This window comes from Mesocricetus auratus, unplaced genomic scaffold (assembly GCF_017639785.1).
Source record: "Mesocricetus auratus isolate SY011 unplaced genomic scaffold, BCM_Maur_2.0 Super-Scaffold_100676, whole genome shotgun sequence".
NCBI lineage: Eukaryota > Metazoa > Chordata > Mammalia > Rodentia > Cricetidae > Mesocricetus > Mesocricetus auratus.
This window is the reverse complement of record NW_024429266.1, coordinates 59,074,575-59,099,493: the sequence shown is the minus strand read 5'-3', so window position 1 is coordinate 59,099,493 and position 24,919 is coordinate 59,074,575. Positions and strand designations below refer to the sequence as shown.

General features: G+C 39.8%; 1 protein-coding gene across 2 annotated transcripts in view; it reads left to right on the top strand.

Moving 5' to 3' along the window:
• The window catches only part of Thsd7b (thrombospondin type 1 domain containing 7B), an 866,887-nt gene that overhangs the window by 827,167 nt on the left and 14,801 nt on the right, over window positions 1-24,919 (top strand). For both annotated transcript variants that reach the window (XM_040738481.1, XM_040738480.1), the window contains 5 exons: window positions 13,176-13,321; window positions 19,446-19,605; window positions 20,790-20,963; window positions 21,069-21,164; window positions 23,416-23,498. In XM_040738481.1, the coding sequence (XP_040594415.1) occupies window positions 13,176-13,321; window positions 19,446-19,605; window positions 20,790-20,963; window positions 21,069-21,164; window positions 23,416-23,498 (659 nt within the window). The remainder of the gene's footprint in view (window positions 1-13,175; window positions 13,322-19,445; window positions 19,606-20,789; window positions 20,964-21,068; window positions 21,165-23,415; window positions 23,499-24,919) is intronic.

Sequence of the window (24,919 nt, the reverse complement as noted above, 5' to 3'; positions counted from 1 at the left end):
CTTTCCCTATGTATTGAAGTTCTCTGCCCTCCACAACCAAGAGTACGTCTAACAGGTGGAGATAGAAAACACAGTTTTCTTTCCTGAAAAGCCTACTTGTGCCTCTGTAACAAGTCATTGAGAAATAACAGCTGGTCATGTCATTCCAACACTTCACCGTCACACATGGAACCCTAGAGCAAACGCTTAGTGTTAAAAATGTCACTCTATATTTTCACACAGTTCTGCTAATGCAAGGACTAATCACACTGCAATTGTCTATTAGAAATCCACGACAAAACATCCCAAACATGAACCCCACTGATGGAGAAGTCTAGGTGGTTATAGCTTTGGCCTAAATGCAACTTTCCAAAATCCACAGAATAATGAAGACAAAAGATCCAAGTTTTCAGAACAAAGGCTATTTTCTGAACTGATTCCATGCACTCATGCAATCAGTCAGGCTAATTTTTCATTAGTAGGATGATTTCTTGGGGGGGCATCATTTATTTATCTGTAAACATCTTTATGTTGCTAGATGTAAAAAATACACCTTACAAACTTTCCACAATCCTAACATCTGGGAAACTTACCAGTAATCAAAATACAGTTGTGTTCAGCCATTCTTCTTGTCAAGGGGAAAAGGTCTGCAAAGCTAATGCCTAACTATCTCATGATGTACCCTCTGGCTGTCAAGATGAAAACTAAATTACATCATGTATATTACTCAGTAAATGCATTCTTAGTATACAGCACTCTGCCGGGAGCTCGGAATGAACTGCATGGAACAGGTAAGATCACAGGGCAAAGTACAGGAACTTCATACAACCAGTACCCCAGTGGAAAGATGAGTGATGAGACCAACACAGGAATTAAGAATACTAAGTGACATGGTAAAACTAAAATTGATGGAACATTATAAGAATCTGTCAGGAGAGAATGAAGAGGGTAATGCTGAAGAGTTGGTATTATGCCAAAGTTGAATGGACAAGGTATGCCACAGTCTTTAAAACTAGTGACACCATCACAAGGATGTTCAACATTGAATCTCATAAGGGTTTTTGACAACCTGTTGCTGGTATTTTTCTTGTCTCTTCTGGTCCCACAGCTACTTCAGGCCCAAATAAGCACACAGACACTATATAAATTACTAGACTGTTGGCCAATATCTAAGGTTTCTTATTGACTAGTTCTGTCTTAATTATTAACCCATTTCTATTAATCTAAGTATTTCCACATGGTCTTATCTTACCAGAGAACGCCTGGTGCATCCTGTCTTTGTGATCTCACATGGTGTCTTTCTCCATTTCCTTCTGCCTACCTTTCCCAGAATTCTCCTCGTCTCCTAGTCCTGCCTATCTTCCTGCCTCTACTGGCTATTGGCCAAACAGTGTTTTATTCACCAACCAATAAGAGAGACATATATAGAAGGACATTCCCCCCATCAACAACCTTTGTGTTTAAGGCTTTAGGTTACAATCTAGGGACAGAAATATAAAAATGTATGTTATTCCATTTATATATACTTGAACCTGGTCTCAACTGGATAGATAAATAACGAGTGAATAGCTCAGTCCATGGGGGAAATTGTCTATTTGTCCATTGACTTTCTAAGCACCTTCCTTCAGAATATGTGAAAGGAATAGAGTTACAGTTACACCCCACCAGACATGCTCTTCCCACACCATTGCAAGCTTCCTGCTCCAACCTTGGGGCATCATTCCTACTTGTTTCCAAACTGTGAAAATTCTGTATTTAAGTCATGTCCCAGCCTGGAAACAATAAACAAGCAGTACCCATCAAATACTGGCCTGCATGGCACAAACTTATTCCTGGAGCTGGAAAGGTTACATGCTATCACTGGGAAACATCTGCAGACATGCTTGTCTCTGCTAAGCAGTGTGCCAGCGTCTGCCTTCTGTATGAGCCACTCTTTTGTCCTGCTGATTGTGGCCAGGGGACAGAGAGGCAAGATGAGATAAAGTGTGCATAGTTGCATTAAAGAGCATGAGGGAGTTACCTGCGACTCAGCCTCCAGCACCTGCAGCTCTGGGCTGACTGCTATAGCAAACGTAGAAGTTCACACAATTACCTCTGTTTATGAATTCAGCAAGCTGTTGGCCCACTGAGCCATGCTTCACCATCAAACCCAGAGGATGAAATTGATATGAGGAAATTTTTGAAATAGGTTCTGACTCTGTCTTCCAAGCTTATGAACCGCCTCTTTAGCGCACACCTGGAGCTTGTCATATAGTTTTTAATTGTGTTAAGGATTTCAAGGTCAGAACAGTTTGAATCCAATTTCTTTCCGGTTAGAGAGAATCTGATTCTCAGCTTCACTGAGGGATCTTTTGAGATAGCTCTCCAAGATCAAAGCTAGTAATAGAAGAGCTTAATATTTGGATTAGTCATGTTCTTTGTCTATTGAGTTTTCATCGGCTCAGTGGAATGTAGAACTCCCTATATTTAGCATATAATGAATTATTCATAATTATCACTTAACCAATAAGACTCTAAAAATGTTATTAATTCCACACTATGATCCTTTTGCTATTTTAAATGTTTTTCATTCGGTGTATGCGAGTTGATATTATTTTTCTACACTATACAATCCAACCTGCTCCTTGAATTTCCCAGATGGCATGTAATTTTTCCACCTATTTTAGACCATAGTGAAAAAACCTAATTTTTATGAGCTCCAAAGCATGAGAAATTTTCTTATTATTTTCTTTTCCTTTTTTAATGTTTCAAGATGTCAAGGCAAATCAGTAACCTTTACTTTGATATCTGCATAAAATTTCACTGGTGTGGAATTCTTGACTGGGCACAAGTCTAATAGTTATGACAATTTAAGCTCATTTACTCTGTGGAATAATTGGTTCTTATGACAGGATGTCAGGAAGCTACAAAACAGAGTGGAAAAGACTGGGTACAAAATCCCAGGACCTTGGCCTCAGAGCCTACTTTTCCAGTGGCAAACTGCAGAGTTTTGAACAGCTGACTCGTCTTTTAAGGATCTTGGGCTATTTTATTCTATAAGTTGAGGAAATATCAGAGTGGCATTTTTGTTGTTGCTTTTTAATATCCATTGGTCATGAACACAATTATCAATGCCAGACATGTCTTAGTAATTTTTTTAATGGTTAGATGAAGCTGGATATGAGTCGTAGGCAGCAATGTTTCCAGCACAAAGACCCAGTGTGTCAGTTGCAGAGGCTGCATTTGAACCTGGGTGCAGATGGCTCCAAGACCTTCTGTTCTGTTAGTAGCCCTTTGCCTATGATATTCTGTAAGCTACCTCCTATACAAATGATCTGGTTTGATGCTGCACCACTTGTAATCTGTACATACATTCCAGAATAAGCAAGGGAAATCAGTCTAAGCTTAGAACATGGGTGTATTGGTGCTTTAAAAAGTAGGAAGAGGGATGAATAGAATCGGAACACATTATATGAAATTCTCAGGGAATTAATAATTTGTTCAAAACAAGAAAGAAATATCTCAGAATGCAGTCTCCTGAATATTATGTAATGTCTCATCTATCTACTAGAATGATAGTTGTTAATATGTTAATATTGTAGACAGGAAGTGAATGGCTCTGATGTTTTTTCAGAAAAGAATGGACAGAGTAGCTCTAAAGTTGCTAAAATCCTTCCCTGTATCCTTTTTCACCTTGGATGCTGTGGGGTGTCTTCATTTCAGAACTGACATTGTTTGTATGCATTACAGAGCCATGTCAATTTTCATTGGTGTTTAACAGAATTGCTTTGATGAGTGAGGACCGAATGGTAGGTAAGCGATTACATCACATGTACAGTCTTCCATGGAAAGCCTAGAGCTCTTACAAGCAAGCAGAATTTAAACGTACTTAATCACACCTTCCTTTCAAAGGCCTCTTCTGATGTCGTGGTCTGTCTTGACCTCTGCACGGTCTTGTTACTTTCTCTGGTAACCAGCCTCTGTCTTAGACAGATGGCCCTGGCTGAGACCAAAGTCATGTGGACTCCAGCCACCTTGGCAGTATTTATCCTGCCTGAGTTGGATATTCTCTGGGATGAAAGATGTCTGGGACCTTGAAGCAATTTTCAGATGACCCAAGGAATCCCTCTGGAGAACAAGTCTGTGGGGTTACAGCTCTGAATGAAGACTCATTCCCACATTTCTCATCTCTAACAAAACCCAGAACAGAAACAAGGGTGGGAGTGAAATCACTGCTCAGCACTAATTTCTCCACCTTGTCAGACATTAGCCCTGATCCCTAATTCATCTTCAGCAATGTCTACATTTAAAATTAATGCGAAAACTGCATGTGGTATTTGTTAAAAGTACAGCTTCAATCATATTACAGTACATGTCCATCTGCTTGAAATGGAGTGTTTCATATGCAATGAAACTGTACTATTCTTGATAACTTATTAGGATGCATTTATGAAACAAGATAGTTTTCATGGGAGAAAAAACAATGGATATGTTACTATCAATTACTTTTTGCTAAAAAGAAGTAGGGAGAGTATGAATTCAGGTGACAAATTCATAGGAATGCAGAGGTCAAGGCTAAATGCAATATCAACTTTCTCAAAAGACCTATCAACTGAATTCTAGCACCCAACAGCCACAAGAAGGGTTAGATGAGATTTACTAGACATCACATGCTTTTGGACTAAAGCAACCCTCTGTTTAGGATGGTGATTCTGCAAAAATTATGTAATATCTCTCAGCCTCAATTAATCGTGTCTTGAATAAGATTAGTAATAGGTGTATCCCTAGACTGAGGTCCTGTTGAAGAGATTTGTTTGGTAGGTTGATGGAATGTAGTCTGGAGAGTTACCAAAAGTGGAATCACAACAAGGAAGACAAAAGAGCTAGCAAGAACAGTTATTTCATCCCTGCATCAAATCACAGGGCCGTCGCCCAAACGACCCATTGCTTCCCTCGGTAGTAAAGAATGCTTTCCCAGTGATGCACTTCTTAAGAAAATGCCCTAAATGCAGAGAAACATGATTAGAGTTAACAAGGTGAACAATGATTGTCCATATGCTTCTTCCTCATTTACTCACCATCTTCCAGCGTTTACTACTGAGCAATAGTAAATAAGCAAGTGCAAAAAATGAGAAGAAATCTATAGAGGAAGAATTAGAAAGGGAAAACACTTTATTCAATAATCTACATATTGGTGACCATCAAGAAAGACCAGAGTTAGCCTGAATTTCATTGCACAGGGGATCCCCTATTCTGAACGATAATAAAACAGCTCCTTAGAGATCTCAGTTTCTGGATGGCTATTCCATACCAATAATTACAGCATATGTTTAGAGGATTCAGCTAATAATAAAAAGAAATAATGCCTTACTGCAAAATGAGACAAAAGTGAAATATTCATAAGCCTGTCAGAAGACCTAGGTCACTTCATGTCCTGTTGTGGCTGCAGTAGTGTATCTTCATGACTGCACACTCAGCACACAAGCATCCGTCAGCATGTCCATGTGGGTTGCTCATAGTTCTTATAATGAACTGATGGAGGTTACTCAGTGCTCTTTGTGTTATTCTGTTTTCTATCCATGAACACTTACACATACATACACCAATCCCCATGTTATTTTCTTAAATCCTATCAAAACTGTCTGTAGTTATCCAAAACAGTTAACTTAGCAACTCTATGTTGGGCCCCAAAAGAATTATTTTTATTTTTTTATTATTTTAATTATAAATAGCTTGCTTCACATGTCAATCCCAGTTCCCTCTCCCCCCCTCCTCCCGCACCCCATCACCATCCCCCCCCAGCCTCCCACCCTATCGCCACTTCCTTCCACATAGGATATATCTAGAGTCTGTCATTTCACCCAGGGCAGGGTCCAGGCCTGGACACACGAAGTCTGTATGCCAGGGATAAATACTGATCCACTGCCCAGGGCCCCATAGGTTGCCCAGGCCTCCTCACTGACTCTCACACTCAGGGGGCTTTGGATCAGTCCCATGCTGGCCTCCCAGCTGTCAGTCTGGGGTCCAAGAGCTCTCCCCCCCGTTCAGATCAGCTGTCTCTGCTGGTTTTGCCAGCCCATTCTTTGCCAATTTGCTCATCGCTCCTCTCTCTCTGTCACTGGGTTCCACGGGTTCAGTTCAGTGTTTAACTGTGGGTGTTTGTCTCTGCTTCCATCAGTCACTGGATGAAGGCTCCAGGATAGTTATAGACATCAAGTTCATTATCAGGAATGGGCATTTAAGGTGGTCTCTCCACTATTGCTTAGCTTGCCAGTTGGTGTCATCCCTTTAGATCACTAGAGGTCTCACTGGTACCAGATCTGTCTTCTAACCTATGATTCCCTCTTCCCCCTATTCTACCCCCCACTCAACATTCCTGTTCCCCCATGACCTGCTCTCTCTTCCTCTTCTTCCCCTCTCTTCTTCCCAGCTCCCACTCCCTTCCACCCCTCACCATGTTCCCAATCTGTTCAGAAAATCCCAAAAGAATTCTTATTCAAAGCATGCTGCAGAAAAGGGCACAGAGGCCACTGAGATCTGGTTGCACAATCAGAGTCATCAATTGCTGTGTTTTTTTTTCCTCTGAGGCAAATTTTTAAGAAAGAAATCTTTATACTCATTTCATTTGTGTGTGAAGAATCTTAGCCAAGTATTTAGCTGACTTTGAGGTCTTTAGGATTTGCTTTAAATATCTCACAAGCACCTTGTCAGTGTGGCCTTGCTATGCAGTTTGAGGGCTGCTAAGTTCAAAGGGAATGTGAGCGGGTTCAATTTATCCTTAAAATCCATATGCAAGTACAAGGATTGATCTGTCTCTGTTTTCAGAACTAGTATGCCTTATTTATCTCTGGAGGTCTTTCTGTGTAATCTTTTTAGCTTCCTAGTAAATAACTATTGCTAATTTGATAATATATACAGTACCACTGTTGGCTATAATGATGTCTTGGTGTTCCCAGAGGAAGGAAAGGAACAGCTCAGGGAGATAAACTGCTAGCTAATAGTATAAATAGTGATTTATGTCATCCTTAAACTGGAAACTTATTTTGCAAGAAGAAATGAACACAGAAAAATCAACCCCTCCCCTTCATCTCATAGATGACAGTCACTCGACATACTGCCCACACTCATCAGCAAACCCAGGTTCCCCAGGAACCTTATATTGAGAAACATCCAAGCAAGAGAAGGCAAGAACATACCCAAGGAAATGCCTCCTTCTCACATTGGAAATCTGAGATACATATGGCAGCACCCTTTCCTGTCACCCAAAACAGCAGAAGAAACCCAGGCCACAATATATAGAATGTGGCAGGTTATAAATTTCATAGCTGTGTACACCCAATAAGCAACAAGATACAGAAGGCAGCAGGAAGCATGATTTGTGAATTTATCACAGACCTATTTAAAATCTAGTTCTTAGAACTGAAATAAAATAATATTTCTGAAAGCATGTGTACTAGTAACATTGTACAGACTAAGCAGACCATATTTATTAATATATGTATATCTATGTATACAGGTGTATGCAACCATTGCAGAAAAAAGAATATTTGAACTTGGAAGATAATAAGGAAGTGTATATAGAAAGTTTTGAAGAGAATAAAGAGAATGGAGAAAGTTGTAATTACAGTATAATCTCAAAAGTCCAAAATGTAAACACTTGAACAAGTGTTTATAGCCCCATAAGGTATTCTTATATGGTGCGAGATATATAGCTCTTTCTCATCATCTGAATGTTCCACACCCACATCTTCTTCATGTGGGTCTCTAGGACTCTATATGCTACATAACATTAGGATGCTCAGGAGCTTATAAAGCCATCCACCTTCCCACTGGCTTCTTCTGTCAGCACGCCACTCTACTGTCAATGTGTTAGTCAACTACAATTGCAGGTGGAATGTGGACCCACAGCTTAGGAATTACAAAAAGAGGTGGTCTTCACACTGAAGAGTCTAAGGAGGCTAAGGCATGGAAAGTGACTGAAAGATCAAAGACTGTATGATCGTGCTACAAGTACCAGTCATGGAAAATGGATTTTCATGGTGTAATCAGGAACTTATGCAAGAAACCTGCATGACTGATGTATTCTTTCTCCTGATGGTGAGCACACACACTCATAATTATGATCTGTATGGCACTCGACATTGGGTAAACTCAGTTAAAGGCTTCTAAGTTCCAGAAAAAGAATCCCATTTAAACATTTTTAGTACTTATTAAAAATAATTTCATTTCCATTTAAAAGAGACTCACTTCTAAATGTCATTTTCCCCAACCTGAATTATCCTCAGATAATAAGGCCCTTCTGTATTCTTCATTTTATTTTACAGGACAGGAAATTTGTGCTCAGAGAACTCAAATTACTTTTATACAGTCACATCATTTTCTAGCCACTAATTTGAAAGAACTGTTTCCAACTATGGATGACTGGTGCCAAGTCCAAGTTTCCTCCACTGTTCCTCAGCTGTTTTAAAATCTTCTTCCTCCATCCCCATTGTGATTTTCAATTCCTGTATTTTGACCATATCTTCCGCATTGTCCCACCCCCAGCAAAATTCATAATTACAAACTAGGTTTTCCAAACTTCCGTTTCTTGTGGCCTCTAATAGAATAATCATTGCTAAGAGATGCTGGCTAGGCTGAGGATTCTGTCCACTATGAAATGGATTCTGAGAATCCTGGATCACTATTCTGGGAGGATCAAGCCCACAATATGGTACCATCTGCGTTTATCCTGCTCCTTTTTTTAGATTGAAAGTCCAGAATTGATGAGTCTTTAATTATAGGGATATATTAGCTACTTGATATAACCAAACTATCCTTGACTTAAAAACAAAATGTGACATAGTAGAACCTGTAAACAGTCCAGATCCATTCATAATTTCATGTCTTCTATGGAAGTATTTTTGTTGAAACTTAAACAACCCTGAATAACAAGGATCTTTAAATAAAGATTTACTGAATGTTTCTTGCTAGTGACAGACACATTTGAAGATCTTATCTTCCCATCTGGATAGTAAAAGATAGGGTAATCCCTATGACTTTGTTCCCAATGACTGCCCTGAATGTTTCATTGTTTAAACAATAACATCATCACTGTTTGTAATATTTTTGCTAATTCTTTGAGAAATTTATACAATGTGTCTCATCACTCACCCCTTCATCCCCATAGTGTCTCCCAACCTCTCCTCACCCCTCCCAATTTCATATCCCCTTTATTTTACTTTAAAACTCACAAGTACAATTTGAGTTACATGGTAGGGGGTGGAGGGCTATCACTGGAACATTGTTCCCTACCAGGGAATACACCCTTAAAGAAAAATAACCCTCCCTCCCCTGGAAGCCATCCATAGCTCCTTGCTTTGGAGGTTCTCAGAAACTCCTTCCCTTCCCTACTAGGACATTGATTGGGTTATTCCTGTGCAAGCCACCTCTGCTGCTCTGAGTTCAGGAACACAGAGGTCCTATCATGTCCAGAAGACACCCTTTTGCTCTAATGTGTCAGGGGCCATGAGCAATACAGCAGGTAATAACTAGTGTCTAGCAGACCAACCTACCAAGTGAGTGATTCTCTGATGGAGACCCCACCTGAAAAGGCCATGGAGTTACTGGCTGTAGAAACCAGTTGCTCCTGTCTGTAGTTTCTCTTATGAGACACTTGATTTCTTCCCTAAGAACTTCATTTCTTCACTAAGAATAAATAGTTCTGGGTGTTTTCTCACTGCCTGTATGGTTACCTCATGAAAATATTCCATCTTCTTGGCACATATATCTGTGGGTGGTCTAGAAGATGACTTTTCATTTAGCTATATAATTTGGATATATAAAATATATCCTGGGACATGCTTCATAACTGAATCTATTTGTTCCATAAGGATGTGGACTCTTTACAGCCTGCCTTGTTATTTTGCTCAGACTAATTACACACAATTAGCTCACTTTCACCTCAGAGAAAGTTCAAACTAGACTAAAGTCATTTTGTAAATAGAGCATAAATTTGAGACCTTATAGCTATGTACAAGGTCAGAGCCGTGGATATCCAAGAAAGGTTATGCAGAAAAAGCATGCCAATTCTTCACTTGCCAGTCTACTAACAATGGATCTGTGTCTCAAAGTTGTCAATGGGCACTGTGCCCCTCACCAATGTCTGGTCAAGGTTTTGCTCCTATGACCTTGGGCCTTAGTGTTGCCATGGTAAGGAGCTCAGCTCTAATTTCTTGCTTTAGGAACATGTTTTTGTACAGGGATAGAGTGGCTGCGTGGTTTAAGGCCCTGAATTAAGGAATGTGCTCTTGACAAATGAGAAACAACTCTTGTAATTTCTTTATCACTTCAAGGCTCCTGGAGGAGACCAGATCTTAGAACAGAAGATAAAGGAGCTAGAAGAAGAAGCATGGATAAGTTAGAAGTAGGACAGGATTATTAGAGTAGAAACAGAACAATAAAGAACACATGAAATAAAGAGTATGACCTTTACTTGTGTGTGAAGTTACTACAGAAATATTACTTCTGTTCCTGGGAAGCATTTCTCTTTTGGAACCCTGGGTAGGGGCTGAGAGCTGGTCTCATTAGCCCTTACACTAATGCTTTTCAACCACTGGCTGTTCTAATCTCCTTAACCCTTTCCCTTAATGTCCATGAACCCTACAGAAGGGTGTGATATAGATGTCTCATTTGTGGCTGAACCTGACATCTTCATCAGTGAGGTATGATAGACACAGTAATCTATGGGCAGAGATATGAATTTACTATATCCATTTAACAGAATAATCTGGGTTTGCGAGCTCCCCAACTATGGGTTCTTGACAAGAATTACAGTACGAGGTAAATGTTTCCTCCTGTAGAGTGGGCTGGAAATACAAACAGAAAGTGGTTCTGAACCCCCTGTAAAATTCATGCCACTATTACATCCCAGGGAATGCCTTGCCACACTGGTAATTATTGTAGTTTCAAGTTTTTGCAGTTGAGTAAGATTGTTGATGACTTTTCTCCATACTCCCCCATAGCAGTACCTCCGAGTACTACTAAAATGAACCAACAAGGAGGAAGCTTCCTCATCAGTACCAATTTGATTTCTCCATGCCCTATAGCCAATATGTATACTAGCATCAGCAGTAGAATCTTTTCATCAAATTCTAGTAGACGAATAAGGAAGGTCTGTATTACATGGGGGTTCTCTAGGACATTCTTAACCAATAACTCAAGGGAAGGAATCCCATATCTGGCACTGAACTTTTTATTTGGCAACCTCCGTTTCTGGGAGGAGACTATGCAAGTTAGCTCCAACTAAAGACTTTTACATGGATATAAATATACTGTGCTGTGTGTGAGAGACAGAGAGACAGACAGACAGACAGACAGACAGAGAGAGAGAGAGAGAGAGAGAGAGAGAGAGAGAGAGAGAGATGGCTTTTTCAAGCATCCTCCATGTTAGTTATTCCCCTAACTCTTGCTCTACCCTACTCCTCCATCTCTTTCCCCATCTAAAGCTCCCTCCCTATTATTCCTCCTTTTCTGTTCATATCATCTGCAATGTCATATTTTTCTCCTCCATTTTCATCTACAACAAAAAATATCTGTCACTTCCCTGGAAATAAATAAAATGATTCTAAAGTACTGTCCATCAACACACCATCAAGTTAAGAAAAACTCAAAAGTTATTTGGTCCTAAAAAGGTCTTTTATCATTACATTATAAATATAATTACAAAACCAAAAAATAATATAGCTATGATATATTAGGTAATATGTACTTTGGCCAATAGAATAGACAGAAAATTTAAATTTGAGGAGTTGTTGATCGAAAATTCATAGAAAATCATGAGCCAAATATGTCCATAGGCTAAAATTGGCATTTTGTGAATGATGCCTGAACTATAATTTGATTTTATTATTCTGGGAAATTCCCGAATGCATTTGCAGGAGCTATGTTCTCAAGATACACTATGCTTCAGCAATTCCATGTTATCACAACACAGTTTCCATTATCAGAAATTCCTTCAGTGTCTCCCATGACTGTCTTCTGTAGTTAGCTCTCCTAACTTCCTGTTGTTTAACCAACAGCATGCTTGAAGCATCCTAGGTATGACTCTTTCTCTACAGGACTAGTGTTTAACTTTAGATAACTGGCCTAAGTGCTTCGGATTTATTTTACTTACCTGTAATACAGGCAAATGGTAGAATTTTCTCTGAGATTGTTCTATTACTCACCAGTAAGAAAAACCAGTAATGAAGGTGCCATGAAAAGAGAAGGGGGTTCAACTGAGTAGCTTAGGTCCATTGAGCCTATTATGGCAGTGCTTCTGTGGTGTGAGGAACACTACTGTTCACCCTGTCATGTATTAATCCACCCTTTCGCTTCGCTGTGGCATTAGAGTACCTCTTTTTGAGTATATGATTTTTAAGCATCATTGGTTCCTCCACATAAGCCAACTTGCAATTTTTTCCTTGTGCTCAATGAAGTAAGAAATGGACCCACAGTCTCTAGGAAAATTGGTCTTATTGAATTAACTGGGGGAAATCTGTAAGAAGCTCAGGGTGTGACCATCCTGTAAAATGTTTTGGAGTAATGGCTTATGTGATTTTTGTATTTCATTATTTCAGACCCTATGTGGACAAAAACATGAAGCGTTCTCTATTTGTGTTTAATATTTGTACCCCCTGTTGGAAGCAGGAGATATATGTGACAATTTTACCACTATAGCTAATGCTTACTTATCAAAAAGTCTTGACCACAATACAGCTTAATAAATAATATTTATTAACAGAAATTGTCATTATAGCATTTACAAAATCAACCAGTTTGACAGAGATACAAAGTTCAGACCTGAAGACTGATGTAGAAGATGGGGATAATTTCAGATTTTTTTATTTGTTTTTTAAAATAGGGTTTCTCAGTGTAGCTTTGAAGCCTGTCCTGGGACTCACTCTATAGACTAGGCTGGCCTCGAACTCACAGAGTTCTACCTGCCTCTGCCTCCCGAGTGTAGGATTAAATGTGTGCTCCACAACCACCAGGCAATTTCAGATCTTTTGGAACATCAGTATTGAGAAGTTTATGTCTCTTTTGAAATCTAAATTGAAATGGCAAAAACCTGGGAGTGGGTGGGGCAGGACAGAGTTCAGTGTCATAGAATGAAAGCTTATACATACAAGGCAACAATTCTTCCCTCCATTTCAGGGCCAGACTTTAACAAATAAGTGATACCTCCCTTATTATTTTAGGTCGAATGAGTCGGAATCGAATTATCATTATGCCAACCCAAGGAGAAGGACGGCAATGTCCCACAGAGCTCTCCCAGCAGAAACCCTGCCCAGTGATGCCCTGCTATAGCTGGGTCCTTGGCAACTGGTCTGCATGTAAATTGGAGGTAGGTCATGCAATAACAATTAGAGAATGATTCTCAGTATGTACAAAACACTTGTCTCCTCAAATACTGTGATTGAATACATTACATAGCACCAGGTTCTGGGAACATGTTATTTTTAACACAATGTAGAACACGGGAAAATGCAAGCAAGAGTTCGTTTCACACAGAGTTGCACTGTTAAGACAGTAAACAGCCATTTATTCGTCACTGATTATAACAAGCTGGGTCACAGAACTGCCGATCTCTTTGGCATCCTCAAGAATTCTATGCTTTTTTTTTCCTTTTCTCACTGGGAATATCAAAGAATTGTTTAATTAAGCAAAACCCAGTTTCTAGAAATGCACAGCTTGCTTTGGATTATGTTTCTTAAAAGTTAACTTTGGCTTTGACAACACATTGCTTATGGGCAGAAGATGAAAAGTGGATGAAAACTATATTCTAACATTATTACATGAACTAAGGTTACTACCCTTTCCTGAATAATTACTTTTTTATTGGCCTGAACTATAAATGCCCTGTGACATTATTGTATGTCACAAATCCTGAGCTTGTGCTTGATCAGCAAAGATCTTCTACTGCTTGTTCTCTCTGGCTTCTGGCTTAAGAAAAGGTGCATTGATTTTCTTGATTTCTGTCTTTTAGTAGTTTATCCTTCAGTCCATATTCGGAAGCATATTTTAATTAGACAACAATAACTTTGATTACGCATTAAAAAGTCTTCAGGGTATGCTTATAAAGATGTTTAGTGCCCCTGTCAGAATGGCTCTGTTGAGCAGCTTTGCAATACTGCAGAAATTAAATGCCCATGTATCTTTATAGGTCTCAGAGGAACAAAATTATGTGGCACTTTTTTGCAGTTTTCCTTTTTGTTTTTGTTTTATGGGGATAAGGTAGTCATGCTGATTGATGAATTCAGAAGTAACCTAACAGCTCTAAGTACTCAACCCTTGTCTACTTATCTAAAGATCTCTCTGAAGTCTTTGGCAATTTGAAGTGCTACTGAAATGACTGAAATCAAGAAAATGAACAAAATTGTTCACCTTATAATTATGACAAGTTTGAAAGAGTAAATTGGGAGTTTAAAGAGCCATTTCAGTTTGGACAAGGAAGATGATAGTTAACAAACACAGAAGGTGAAGGGTGAGAAGGAGAGAGAGACTGAGAGAGAGAGGATGGTTATACTCCATTTCTTACCCAGCATGCACTCCTCCTCTGCCTTGGCACTTTTTCTTTTCCTTCTCAGTTGTCAGTAGCCTTTTTGTCTTTGACAGATAAGTTCACCAACTTGTCTGCTAGATCACATTGGGCAAAAGTCCAATGGAGTCTGTTGCTGTCATATTGAGCATCTGCCAGAACCATAGGGACAAAAATGGGCAGTGACCATAGTCTGTGGTGACATTAGGTGGGTGGAGGGTCAAGACTTCCCTGATGAGGCACTATTTTAGAGACCTCAGGAACCCATGGGGGCAAAAATTGACTTTTACTGAGGAAATAGTAAAACTGCTTCAAATTCATGGCCTCAAGAAGAGACTTGCTCTACTCGAATCTCTCAAAAATGTCTGTAGTTTGCATTTGTGCTCGGGTACTTATCTACACAAGGACAGTCAATGTTCCTGCCCATGAATTTGAAGTGGATTTGAAGCTAATTTAAGACATAGCAACCATAAACTCTTAGCTGCTACATTCCTCCACCTAGCGGATAAAGTCATCCACTTGATCAAAAGAAAAGACATAAATAAAGTGGAAGAACAAAAGAATGGGTACTGTGACAATACCTGGGCTAACTGCCCTGAGTTCCAAATGCATCTGACTTTCTTGAAGTCTGCTATTTCTTTGTGAAATAAATAATAGGGATCTGTTCATGAAAGTGTCTTTTTTCTTAAATGTATAGTTAAGTTTTGCACATTGCTGGTCAAAATACATGCAGGCCTTTCATACAAAGGAATACCAGCTCTCCCTAATGCTTCCCTGCTACTCCTGTCTGCTCACATTCAAAGCCACCAGATGCCTGCCGATGGTGGCAACAGCATGTCAGTGAATGCTTGACTTCAGAAAGTGTCAGGCAATAATCATGGAGGCTTGCAAATGGCACTGAGAGTTTGACAAGTCTGCTTATAATTTTCATAGAAAGACATTAACAAAAAAAAAGGATGGGTTTACCTTCAGAAATCCTGCTAGCCCTACCCAAGTTCCTCAGCCACTCATGTCTATTCATGAAGAGTCCAGATTCTGGAATCTAACAACCTAAATGTGGTTCAGTTATGAGAAGTTTTAGCTGTGCACTTTTTCCCCAATTATCTAAACACTCCAAGCTCCATTTTCTTATCTAGCTTATGAGGGTAGCAATTGACTGACTCCTCGATGCCCTCCCTATCACTTCCAACACCTTCAAAACTCCCATCCTTCTTAGAAAATGCTATAGTGTTCATGTATAACCTACATTCTTCATTTGCCTTTACACCTTAGTATTTCTTGATCAATTATAAAGATAATTATTAGTATGTAAGTGCTATGCAATCATTTGTTATATTATGTACCATAAGTACTAATAGAAAGGGGGAAAACTATGCATGTTTACTCTGAAAATGTTTTTTACAAAAAATTTAATCTTCAATTTATCAAATCTGAAATTGGAGAACATTGATTCTTGCAGATATTTTTTAGAGAACTTACCTCACAGAAATTAAGAACTCAATGAATTGTATTTGCTAATAAACAGGTGGCTGGAACTATGGCTATGTTTATTAGTGTCATCTGTCTGTTCACATCTGGTAGAGGTGAAAATTCAGTGTAAACAAAACTCCACTAAAAATCAAGGCAGTGAGGGTAGATGAGGGACTGCTCCCTATTTACCCCCTTGCTCTAAGAAGGCGTATCTGCCTTCAGACTGTAGTGCATACATTCTGCATAAGGGCATTCTTGGTTCATGAATGGAGTTGTCAGTCTGATGCTGATTTCTTTTCATGTGGGTGCTGTCCTCAAAAGTACAGCAGATTAAGGATGAATGTGGGCTGATCCCAGGATACACAGTAGGAGCCTATCACTGTTTGTCTTGGTTTTTAAGATGATCCCCAGTGCAGGCTCATTTTCTGCACTGCTACACAAGCTGCCTGATGGGATGTCAAAAGAAACTCTCATCGATTCATCCTGTCTGTTGAAGATATCTGGACTTTCAAAGCCCACATTCACAACTTTACATTTGTCTCCAAATACGCAAAGTCCTCATACGCATCAGCAAAAATGCAAATAGGAAAGTCAGCAAAGCCATCATCCAGACACTAAGTTATGAAAGAGCACTCCCCACCAGAAAGAAGTTTCAGTTCGTTCTTGTTATTTTCCATTTTAGGCAGTGAATTTTTATTAGAACATCTGTTTTGAATGTTATCCCGTGGAGTGATTTTAAAATTCTCTCCAAAGATACATTTTGGCCTAAAATTATGGTACTTTTCATAAATAAATGATAGTCATAGAGTGATCCAGCCTCTGCTGTGTGTGTTTGGGTTCTTCATAACTCTTATGTTGAAGACTGACCACTAATATAAGAGAAGAATGGCATCAATAGGAGGGGGTTGGAAGGTTGTACCTTCATGACGAAAGGCCCTAGGCACCTGCCATTTTGTCCCCGAGGACAAGCAGAAGTCCCATGTATAAGGAGACACCCACTAGCACTATAATGTTAAGCATCTCAGAGTCCCTTGAGGAGTGTATATCCATCACTTAGAAATTACGCAGCATAAGGTATTTTATTATAGTAGCATGAACAAACTGAGGCACTTTCCTAAATCAACAAAATGTAATTTCTATTAAGGTTTTTTTTTTCTAAGAAAGTGTGTGGTGCTTCCAGTTTGTGTACTGCCTCAAATTCTTAATGCTTTAAACTTCTACAATTTGGATTTACTCAAAACAGACATTTCAATTTTTTGTCAGTTGAACTCTTTTCATTTTCTTGTTTTATCTTGAATAACAGATACATTCCAAGATCGCCAGGGGATGCATGAAATCAGAGAATATTGAATCTAGTTTTTAATAATTTTCTTATAAAGCAATATCTGTAGTAAAGTTCATTTCTAAGTTGGACACACTGAAATAATGCTAACCTATAGTGAATTATATCAAGTACCACAATATACACTCAAATGATACATACATCATTTCCTTGTGCTTTAGAGCTGTTATTAAATAAATAAAACTCACTTGAACTCAGCCGCTGTTCTATCACAACATTTGATTTGATGGCCAGGACAACTGCCATGTGACTGACAGTTGGGCAGCATGAAGGGTTTGAACCTGTTCGTAACAGGTGATTTACATTCTGCGTGGGACAGAATGGGGTGGAAACCTTCCCTCATGCTCTTCAGAATGCCACGCAGTTAAACACCTAAGCTGTTTGTTTCTGGAATTTCCTATTTGCTATTTTTAGATCACAGCTAACTATGAATCACTGAAATCTCACTACTGAATATCCTCAGTCTTGTCTTGTCTTGTGTAGAAACTCCCCAAGCTGGTGGTCTGTGCCATCTTGCTTCTCTAACAGCAGCCCGTGAGTTCCCATGTGCCCAGAAGCGTGTGCTGTCGCACTTGACTAGTGACAGCTGGCCTATGAGTGGATACAACACCTTCTCCATGCCCAGGATCACTATCTTGACTACTGTAACTATTGTAACTATTGTCCTTTTTTTTTTTTTTTTGCACTCCTGATTTTGCAAGAGCTGCAGCATCTCCAAGGTCCAGAGAGTTGAGTATCTATCCTCTGTAGACAGAACAGACAAAGAAAGAGACGAAACCTATGTTTCTAGTGTAGGGAGTTGTCAAACTGTCATGAAGAGATAGTCTCAATCTGTGTGTGTGTGTGTGTGTGTGTGTGTGTGTGTGTGTGTCTTTGACTCCCTCTGTCTGTTTGTCTCTCTGTGTCTCTGTCTCCCCTCCTCAATCTCTCTCTATGTCCACAGAGAGACACAGAGTAGCCACAATAGCAAAAGGAATTAGAAAACTAGCCCTCTACCAACTTTTGTACTTAGTTGACACAAATTCAACTTGATTATATAGGAAAATAGATAACAGAATGAATGCTGATTAGTGAGAATAGAACTGAAAGAGTTTCTGGCATTGTAAACGCCTCTCCCACCCAGTCGTCTGTCCTTTATGGGTAGTGCTGAAGCATGGAATGGAACATCTAGAAGACATGGTGTGCAACCAAGACGTATTTGCAGTTGTTCGTGGCACTGAGTCCGGTGTGTGGTGGCCCAGCCTGGGTTTGCCTCCCTTCTTTTGTTTCAGTCCTGTCTGATCCTCCCCATTGACATCCTGGCTCAGCACCTCCTCAGCATCAAAGCTTTGCCTCCAGCTCTGCTTCCTCTGCATATGAGAGGAAATGCAGCTGTCAGCTGAAGTCATCCAAATTTCCAAAGGACTGCTTGTTGTAATACAGCAAACTCCTAACTAAAGTCCTGGTGAAGATACCTATCTCATAAGTATCTACCAAAACCTTAGTAGGAAAATTTCCATCAGCAGATTAATGAGCTCAATACCCCCCAAGTCTTTTAATTCTACATTTCTGTGTTTATGGAACACTGTATGAATTTCCCTGACTGTCCAGCTTCCTGAGCGACACTAGCATCAAACATCCTCAGAGTTTATCACTCATTACAGTAGCCAAACTGGGAAAATACCTTCAAACAACAGCAGAGATAAATCAGAGTTTTATTTGAATCCTATCCTGATCCATGTGAGAAAGGACCAAATTCTGCAAAGGAAAAAATTAAGAAAATAAAAGAAAAATTCATGCCCCAGGGCTGTGCATGTTCTCTGGGAGGTGTTTGCAGAACAGACTATGTTCTCACATACATGGAGACAAATTATGCAGTTTTTCTCATTTTGTCAATTCTGCCCAAGCCCCAGAATAACTTATCTGATTCTGGGGGGGGGGCATAAATTCTGAAGCAGATGCCTGTGTTTCTATGTCACTTTCCCTGTCAACCCCAGAAGTTAGGCGATGCTTTATTGTCAACCGTTGAGAGGACCTTCCAAAGAGAAAGAAGCTGCTCTGTGTTGTTGGGGTTTCCCTGGGGACCAAAGCTCTGGGATTCTATCTGGCTCATTCTGAGGGCATCCTTTCTTCTCTCAGGGTGGAGATTGTGGGGAAGGAGTGCAGGTGCGCAGCTTTTCCTGCGTCGTCCACAACGGCTCACTATCCCACACAGCTGTCCATGTGGAGGATGCCCTGTGTGGAGAAGTACCCTTCCAAGAAGGAATCCTGAAGCAGCTTTGCTCCGTGCCTTGTCCAGGTGTGCAGTTCCCCTAACAAGCAGCGCCCCACACAGTTATCTATTGATTTTTTTATTTACACTGCGTTTTTCCTGGAAAATCTGTATCATATCAATATTGAATTATTTATTTGATTTAATGCATGTGAACTGTGGGTATGGCAATGTTTTGAAAGATAGAAAGAAAGAAAGAAAGAAAGAAAGAAAGAAAGAAAGAAAGAAGAGTACTGACTTTGAAAACAAAAACTAAGCTAGAATCTCATCTCCTTTCACTGGCCTCACTAAGCAATGGATTCGACATCTAGATAATAGGTGGGTCAAGCAATGTCTCCATATTGCCCAACATTCAGAATGCTGTCTGGATCTTGGCATTGATGATCCTGAGAGACAGCCTGGCAAGAGTGAGGCAAGAAGCTTGTCAGCTCACTGTTAACAGATTCTGTGTAGATGTGATGGTCATCACTAGAAACAGAAAATGATTATTTTATTTTAATACTAACAATGCAACTTAGCTTTCACGGAATAATTCAAGGTTTTCCTTACAATACAGTATGTGTATGTGTATGCATACATGCATTTACATGTTACTTTTGCACATGTATTTAAATGTGCATCATTCATATGTACATGTTTATATTAAATTATGTGCCATGTGTCGGCTCCATATGTTTATATTTACAAATAAACATGACTATGTATAGTGGTATTTGAGTAAACATTCTTTAGGTATAACTATCTCGTTCCAGTGACCTACTTGTAATTTTTCCATGGTGCCTATGCACATCCACTTTATGATGTTATGCTGATCCTTGGAAACTGAGTCACTAAAATCATTACATCTCCGTTTTGATTTTTTTCTGTTTTTCTTTTATTAAAAATAGACTTTTTCCTTCGGTGTTTTCTGATTGTAGTTTTCCCTCCACCAACTCCTCCCCGGTTTTTCCCACCTCCTGTCTAGTCATGACTACTATGACTTGAAGCAGAGTTATAGCAATCTAATTTTTGCACTCTTTTGCTAAACTAGATTAAGCTATAAGTTATTTCACCAGTAACAGTACTTTCAGACTGAAAATCTGCCGATACTTGGGCCTGCCCACGTCCCTGCACTTCCACCCCATGTCCCCTTGTACGCCCCATCCGTGTCGCTGACATCTAGTCCCTTTTTTCACAATGTTTCTCCCTCTCCGCACTATGTGACTACCCAGGAGACTGCCACATAACCCCATGGTCAGAATGGAGCAAGTGTGAGTTAACCTGCATTGAAGGGAGAAGCTTGGAGACCACGGGGCGCCAATCCAGGTCAAGGACATTCATAATCCAGTCTTTTGAGAATCAAGACAGCTGCCCCCAACAGGTTCTAGAAACAAGACCTTGTACAGGTAATGAGGTCATTTTTCAGTGTTTCCACTTAGGCATGTTGATGCTTATTTATTTTGTTGGTAAGAGAGATGTAATAGAATTACAGTTCTCATATCCACTTGCAGGTGGCAAATGTTATCACTACACGTGGAAAGCAAGTCTTTGGAACAATAATGAGCGGACTGTGTGGTGCCAGCGTTCAGATGGCCTTAATGTCACAGGTATTCCTTCTTAAGAGTCACACGGAGCCTTCAGAAAGGTCTCACAGTGTGCTTCTGTTGAGGAATTCACTTACCAATTAAAGCAAGGTTGAAGAGCAGGTGCTTCAGATGGTCTTCCTGGGAGGTTTTCATCAGACCTCACTCCCATTTTTGAAAGCAACAATTCTATTTGAAGATTCAAAAAGTGTGTAGAAGCTAAACAGATCAGTTGAAACACAACAAAACAGTCCTAAATTCATGATCTCAGATAAACCTGAGAAAGATGTGTGCTTGTTTAAAACACCAGTCCCTAAAGTATTGAAGCATGTGCCATCTCAGTGGACACAGAGAGCTCCACTCTGCATCAGTTGCAGACCCACAGGCTCTGCCCTACTCTCCTCTGCAGCCCAAATTAGCACAGTTGATAAACATACAATTTTCAAATTGAAATGTTTTGGCATTGATGACACAAAGAAAAATCTAGATGTTATGGATGCTCATGTTCACCCTCCGCAGGATCATTTTGAATGTTTTCCTGGTTAGGGCAATTACTTCATGCCTAAAAATAGTCTGAAGGAAAGATTCCTTATTCTTAAAAGAGGGTAAAATGTGATTGTACAAATGCTTTTCTCAATAATTTTAAAGATTTCTTGATGTCTTCTTGTCAAAGCAAATTAAATCAGCATTGATTTTACTTTAGTGCTGCCACTGACAAACAGCTTATACAAGGCTGAGAGAATCGCACAGGGGCCGGAGAATCGCAGCCCCTCCTTCATCCTGTTTACATGGCTTTACATTATTGGTATTAATCCATAGTTTAATCCATGCAGTAATTTATTCTGAGCTACTTTTTCCATTCCATAAGCTGATAAAACTAAGTACTCTTTAAACGTGCCTAGCCAGGAACCAAAAGAAAAAAAAAAGGCCTCCTGCCCCACAGTGGGCCAGAAGCTTACACACTGGTGAGGGCTGTGTTAGCACAGTGGACCTTCTCAGCGCATCGTGAGAGGCCATCAGACAAGCGAGCTGGGGCCATTGGCATCACCTGACAAATACAACCAGAACCTGACTTCATTCCTAAAGCCCCAAAGCCATGTCCTGTCATCCCTGTGTCTTGGAGTAGTCCTCTCTGGAGACCCCCGATTGGAGGACTGAGTGTCCTGTCCCCAGACAGGATGGTGAAAATGACAGGTGCTGTGCGGTCATCGCCCCTGACATCCACACAACTATTCAACGCCAGGCAATACCTCTGGACTGCAGTGGGTTTTGTGTTTTGTTTTGTTTTGTTTTTAGCTTCGGTGTCTGTTACTTGTCTTATTCTTCTTTTTGAACAATAGTGACAGTGTAGCTGCTTCATTCCCAGGAAATGTCTAAGCCTGACTCTTCCTCTATAGCCTTGAGCTTGAAGCCTTTGTGCTAACTGCCACATCTCAAAGTGTAATTGGCTGACAATTACGGCACTGCAAAGACCAGAGCCTATAAATTTGACTGACATCATATGAACACAGTTTAAACACTGCCCTTAAGTGCATCAGCTTCTCAATCTAATTATCTCAAAACGCATTTCATGTCTCTTCCCACTTTGAACCAGTGTGATACATGGCTGAGTTTTAGAAACACCTCACTACTTCCTTTGACTCCCTATTTAAACAACCCTGCATGAGTGATTACATAGCTGCAAGTGCTATGTTAAGCATCAGACTGTCCACCCTAGACTTCATGAATTTGCCTCTACACACAGTTGAAGGGGAGGTCCATATGTGAACATGTATGTTCGTTAGGCCTGATTCATATAAAATCCTTGACACAGTGCTTAGCAATGTGATGCATGAATCAACAGTGACATTCTTTTACTTGGTTTTCTGAATCAGCCTAGTTTGTGCCTCGCTGAGCCACCCAGGAAACTGGAGAAATATATACATGAAATGAGTCTCCAAGCAGCTGTGTTTGCTGCTCTTGAACCTAATAGAGATTTCATCAATTCTTGTACTGATCCAGCTGCCCACAGGCTTTGCCCTCTATTATAGACACATAATAGACTCTTGATGCCAATGAACATGGAAAAACTCTATAAATGTCTCCTTTTAAACACATCCTAGAATGATTAATAAAGTAGGGTTGTAGCATATGACTGACATATACATTTAAGCCATGGTAAAATAATAATGATGCTAACAATGACAACTATGCCCCTAGTATGAGAGAGGAATAGCAAACTTTTAAATATGATTATCATAGATAAATTTGCAAATAAGTGATATTTCCTTTGTAGGCGGCTGCTCCCCTCAGGCACGCCCTGCTGCTATTCGGCAGTGCATTCCAGCTTGCAGGAAACCTTTCTCCTACTGCACACAGGTGAGTCACATGCCGGGCTCCCCTACAGGCATTATAATTTCAGTGTTATATATGTATGCAGTGAGGTGCACAAGTCAGCTACAGCCAGGCAGCAATTTCACATGCTGACACCGCCATCTAGAGGCACTTAGAGGGAGAACAACAATTGCCAAGACTGCAGTTTACCAAATCTGCCCTTCAGCTGTCTATCTAATTTGTGCTCCATCTACCAAAACCTGTTTTTAGTTCATATATACACACTATTTTTAACCTTTCATGTAACTGAGCTGTTTTTAAATATATACATGCTGCTCATATTTGACAATATTTTTATATTTTTGTAACTTTTGTTACACTGCAATGTTTATAGAGTAAAGTTTTAGTCTGCTAAAAGTAGGTTAAACATACAATCATGACTGAAAAAAGTGCTTGTGTGTGTGTGTGTGTGTGTGTGTGTGTGTGTGTGTGTGTGTGGTGAGCATGCACATGTATGCATATGTGTTTGTGTTTGGTGGATTTATTTTTGTATGTTTATTTGGTTTTTGTATGCAGGATTTTAGTTTTTTCCCCCATTCCTTCCACATACTTCTGCTTGGGAACTGATGTCAAATATTCACTGTATTGTAATTAGTGGCTCTTACAAGTTGCAATGCATATATAGTATTTTAAAGCTGTGTTGCATATCTTAAGGAGGCAGGTTTCTTCTTGCAGTGTGTGTATCCTGAAAAGCAATGCAATGAAAGTAATTTCGGTATTCAATCATATTTTATGACTCTTCTACTTCAAGATGGGTTAATTCTTTACCACAGAAAATATATGGTTAGTGTTGTAACTTAAAACGTGTCTAGAAGAGAAAGACGCCATGTGACCAAGTTCATGTGGGTGGGTTTTTTAATTAGGGGAAATGGACTGGGAAAAGGAGGGATGGGAGGGGGAGACTGGCCTCTTGGGACAGGAGCAGCAGAAGAAAAGAGAGTGGCAGAGAAGGAGAAGGGGGAGACAGACAGAGAATCAGAAAGAGAAGAGAGAAAGATGGGAGGTTGGCAGGACCCTTCTAAAAGGTAATATAATGAATATGCACAGGTGGTGCTCTTAGTGCCTGCAGCTGAGGACATGTCCCATCAGAAACCCAAGGGCAGGCCAGTATACTGAATGTATGCCTGAATACTAACAGATAGGATTGCAGAAAATAGAAACAAAATAAGAAGAAATAAATTCATTTGGGCTGACAATGTTTGCAAAATATAAGTTACCTTTACCAAACCTTCTGAATATTCATGTTAATAAAACATAGAAACCCTTGTTACATACAGCTAACTGGATACAGCTCTTCTCTCAGACTGACAATAGAGATTCGTCTTTCAAAGACGTCTTCAATAATGTCACCATGTGATAATGCCCATCAACTGAAAATACATGGTATTATTATAGCTTTGTCATGC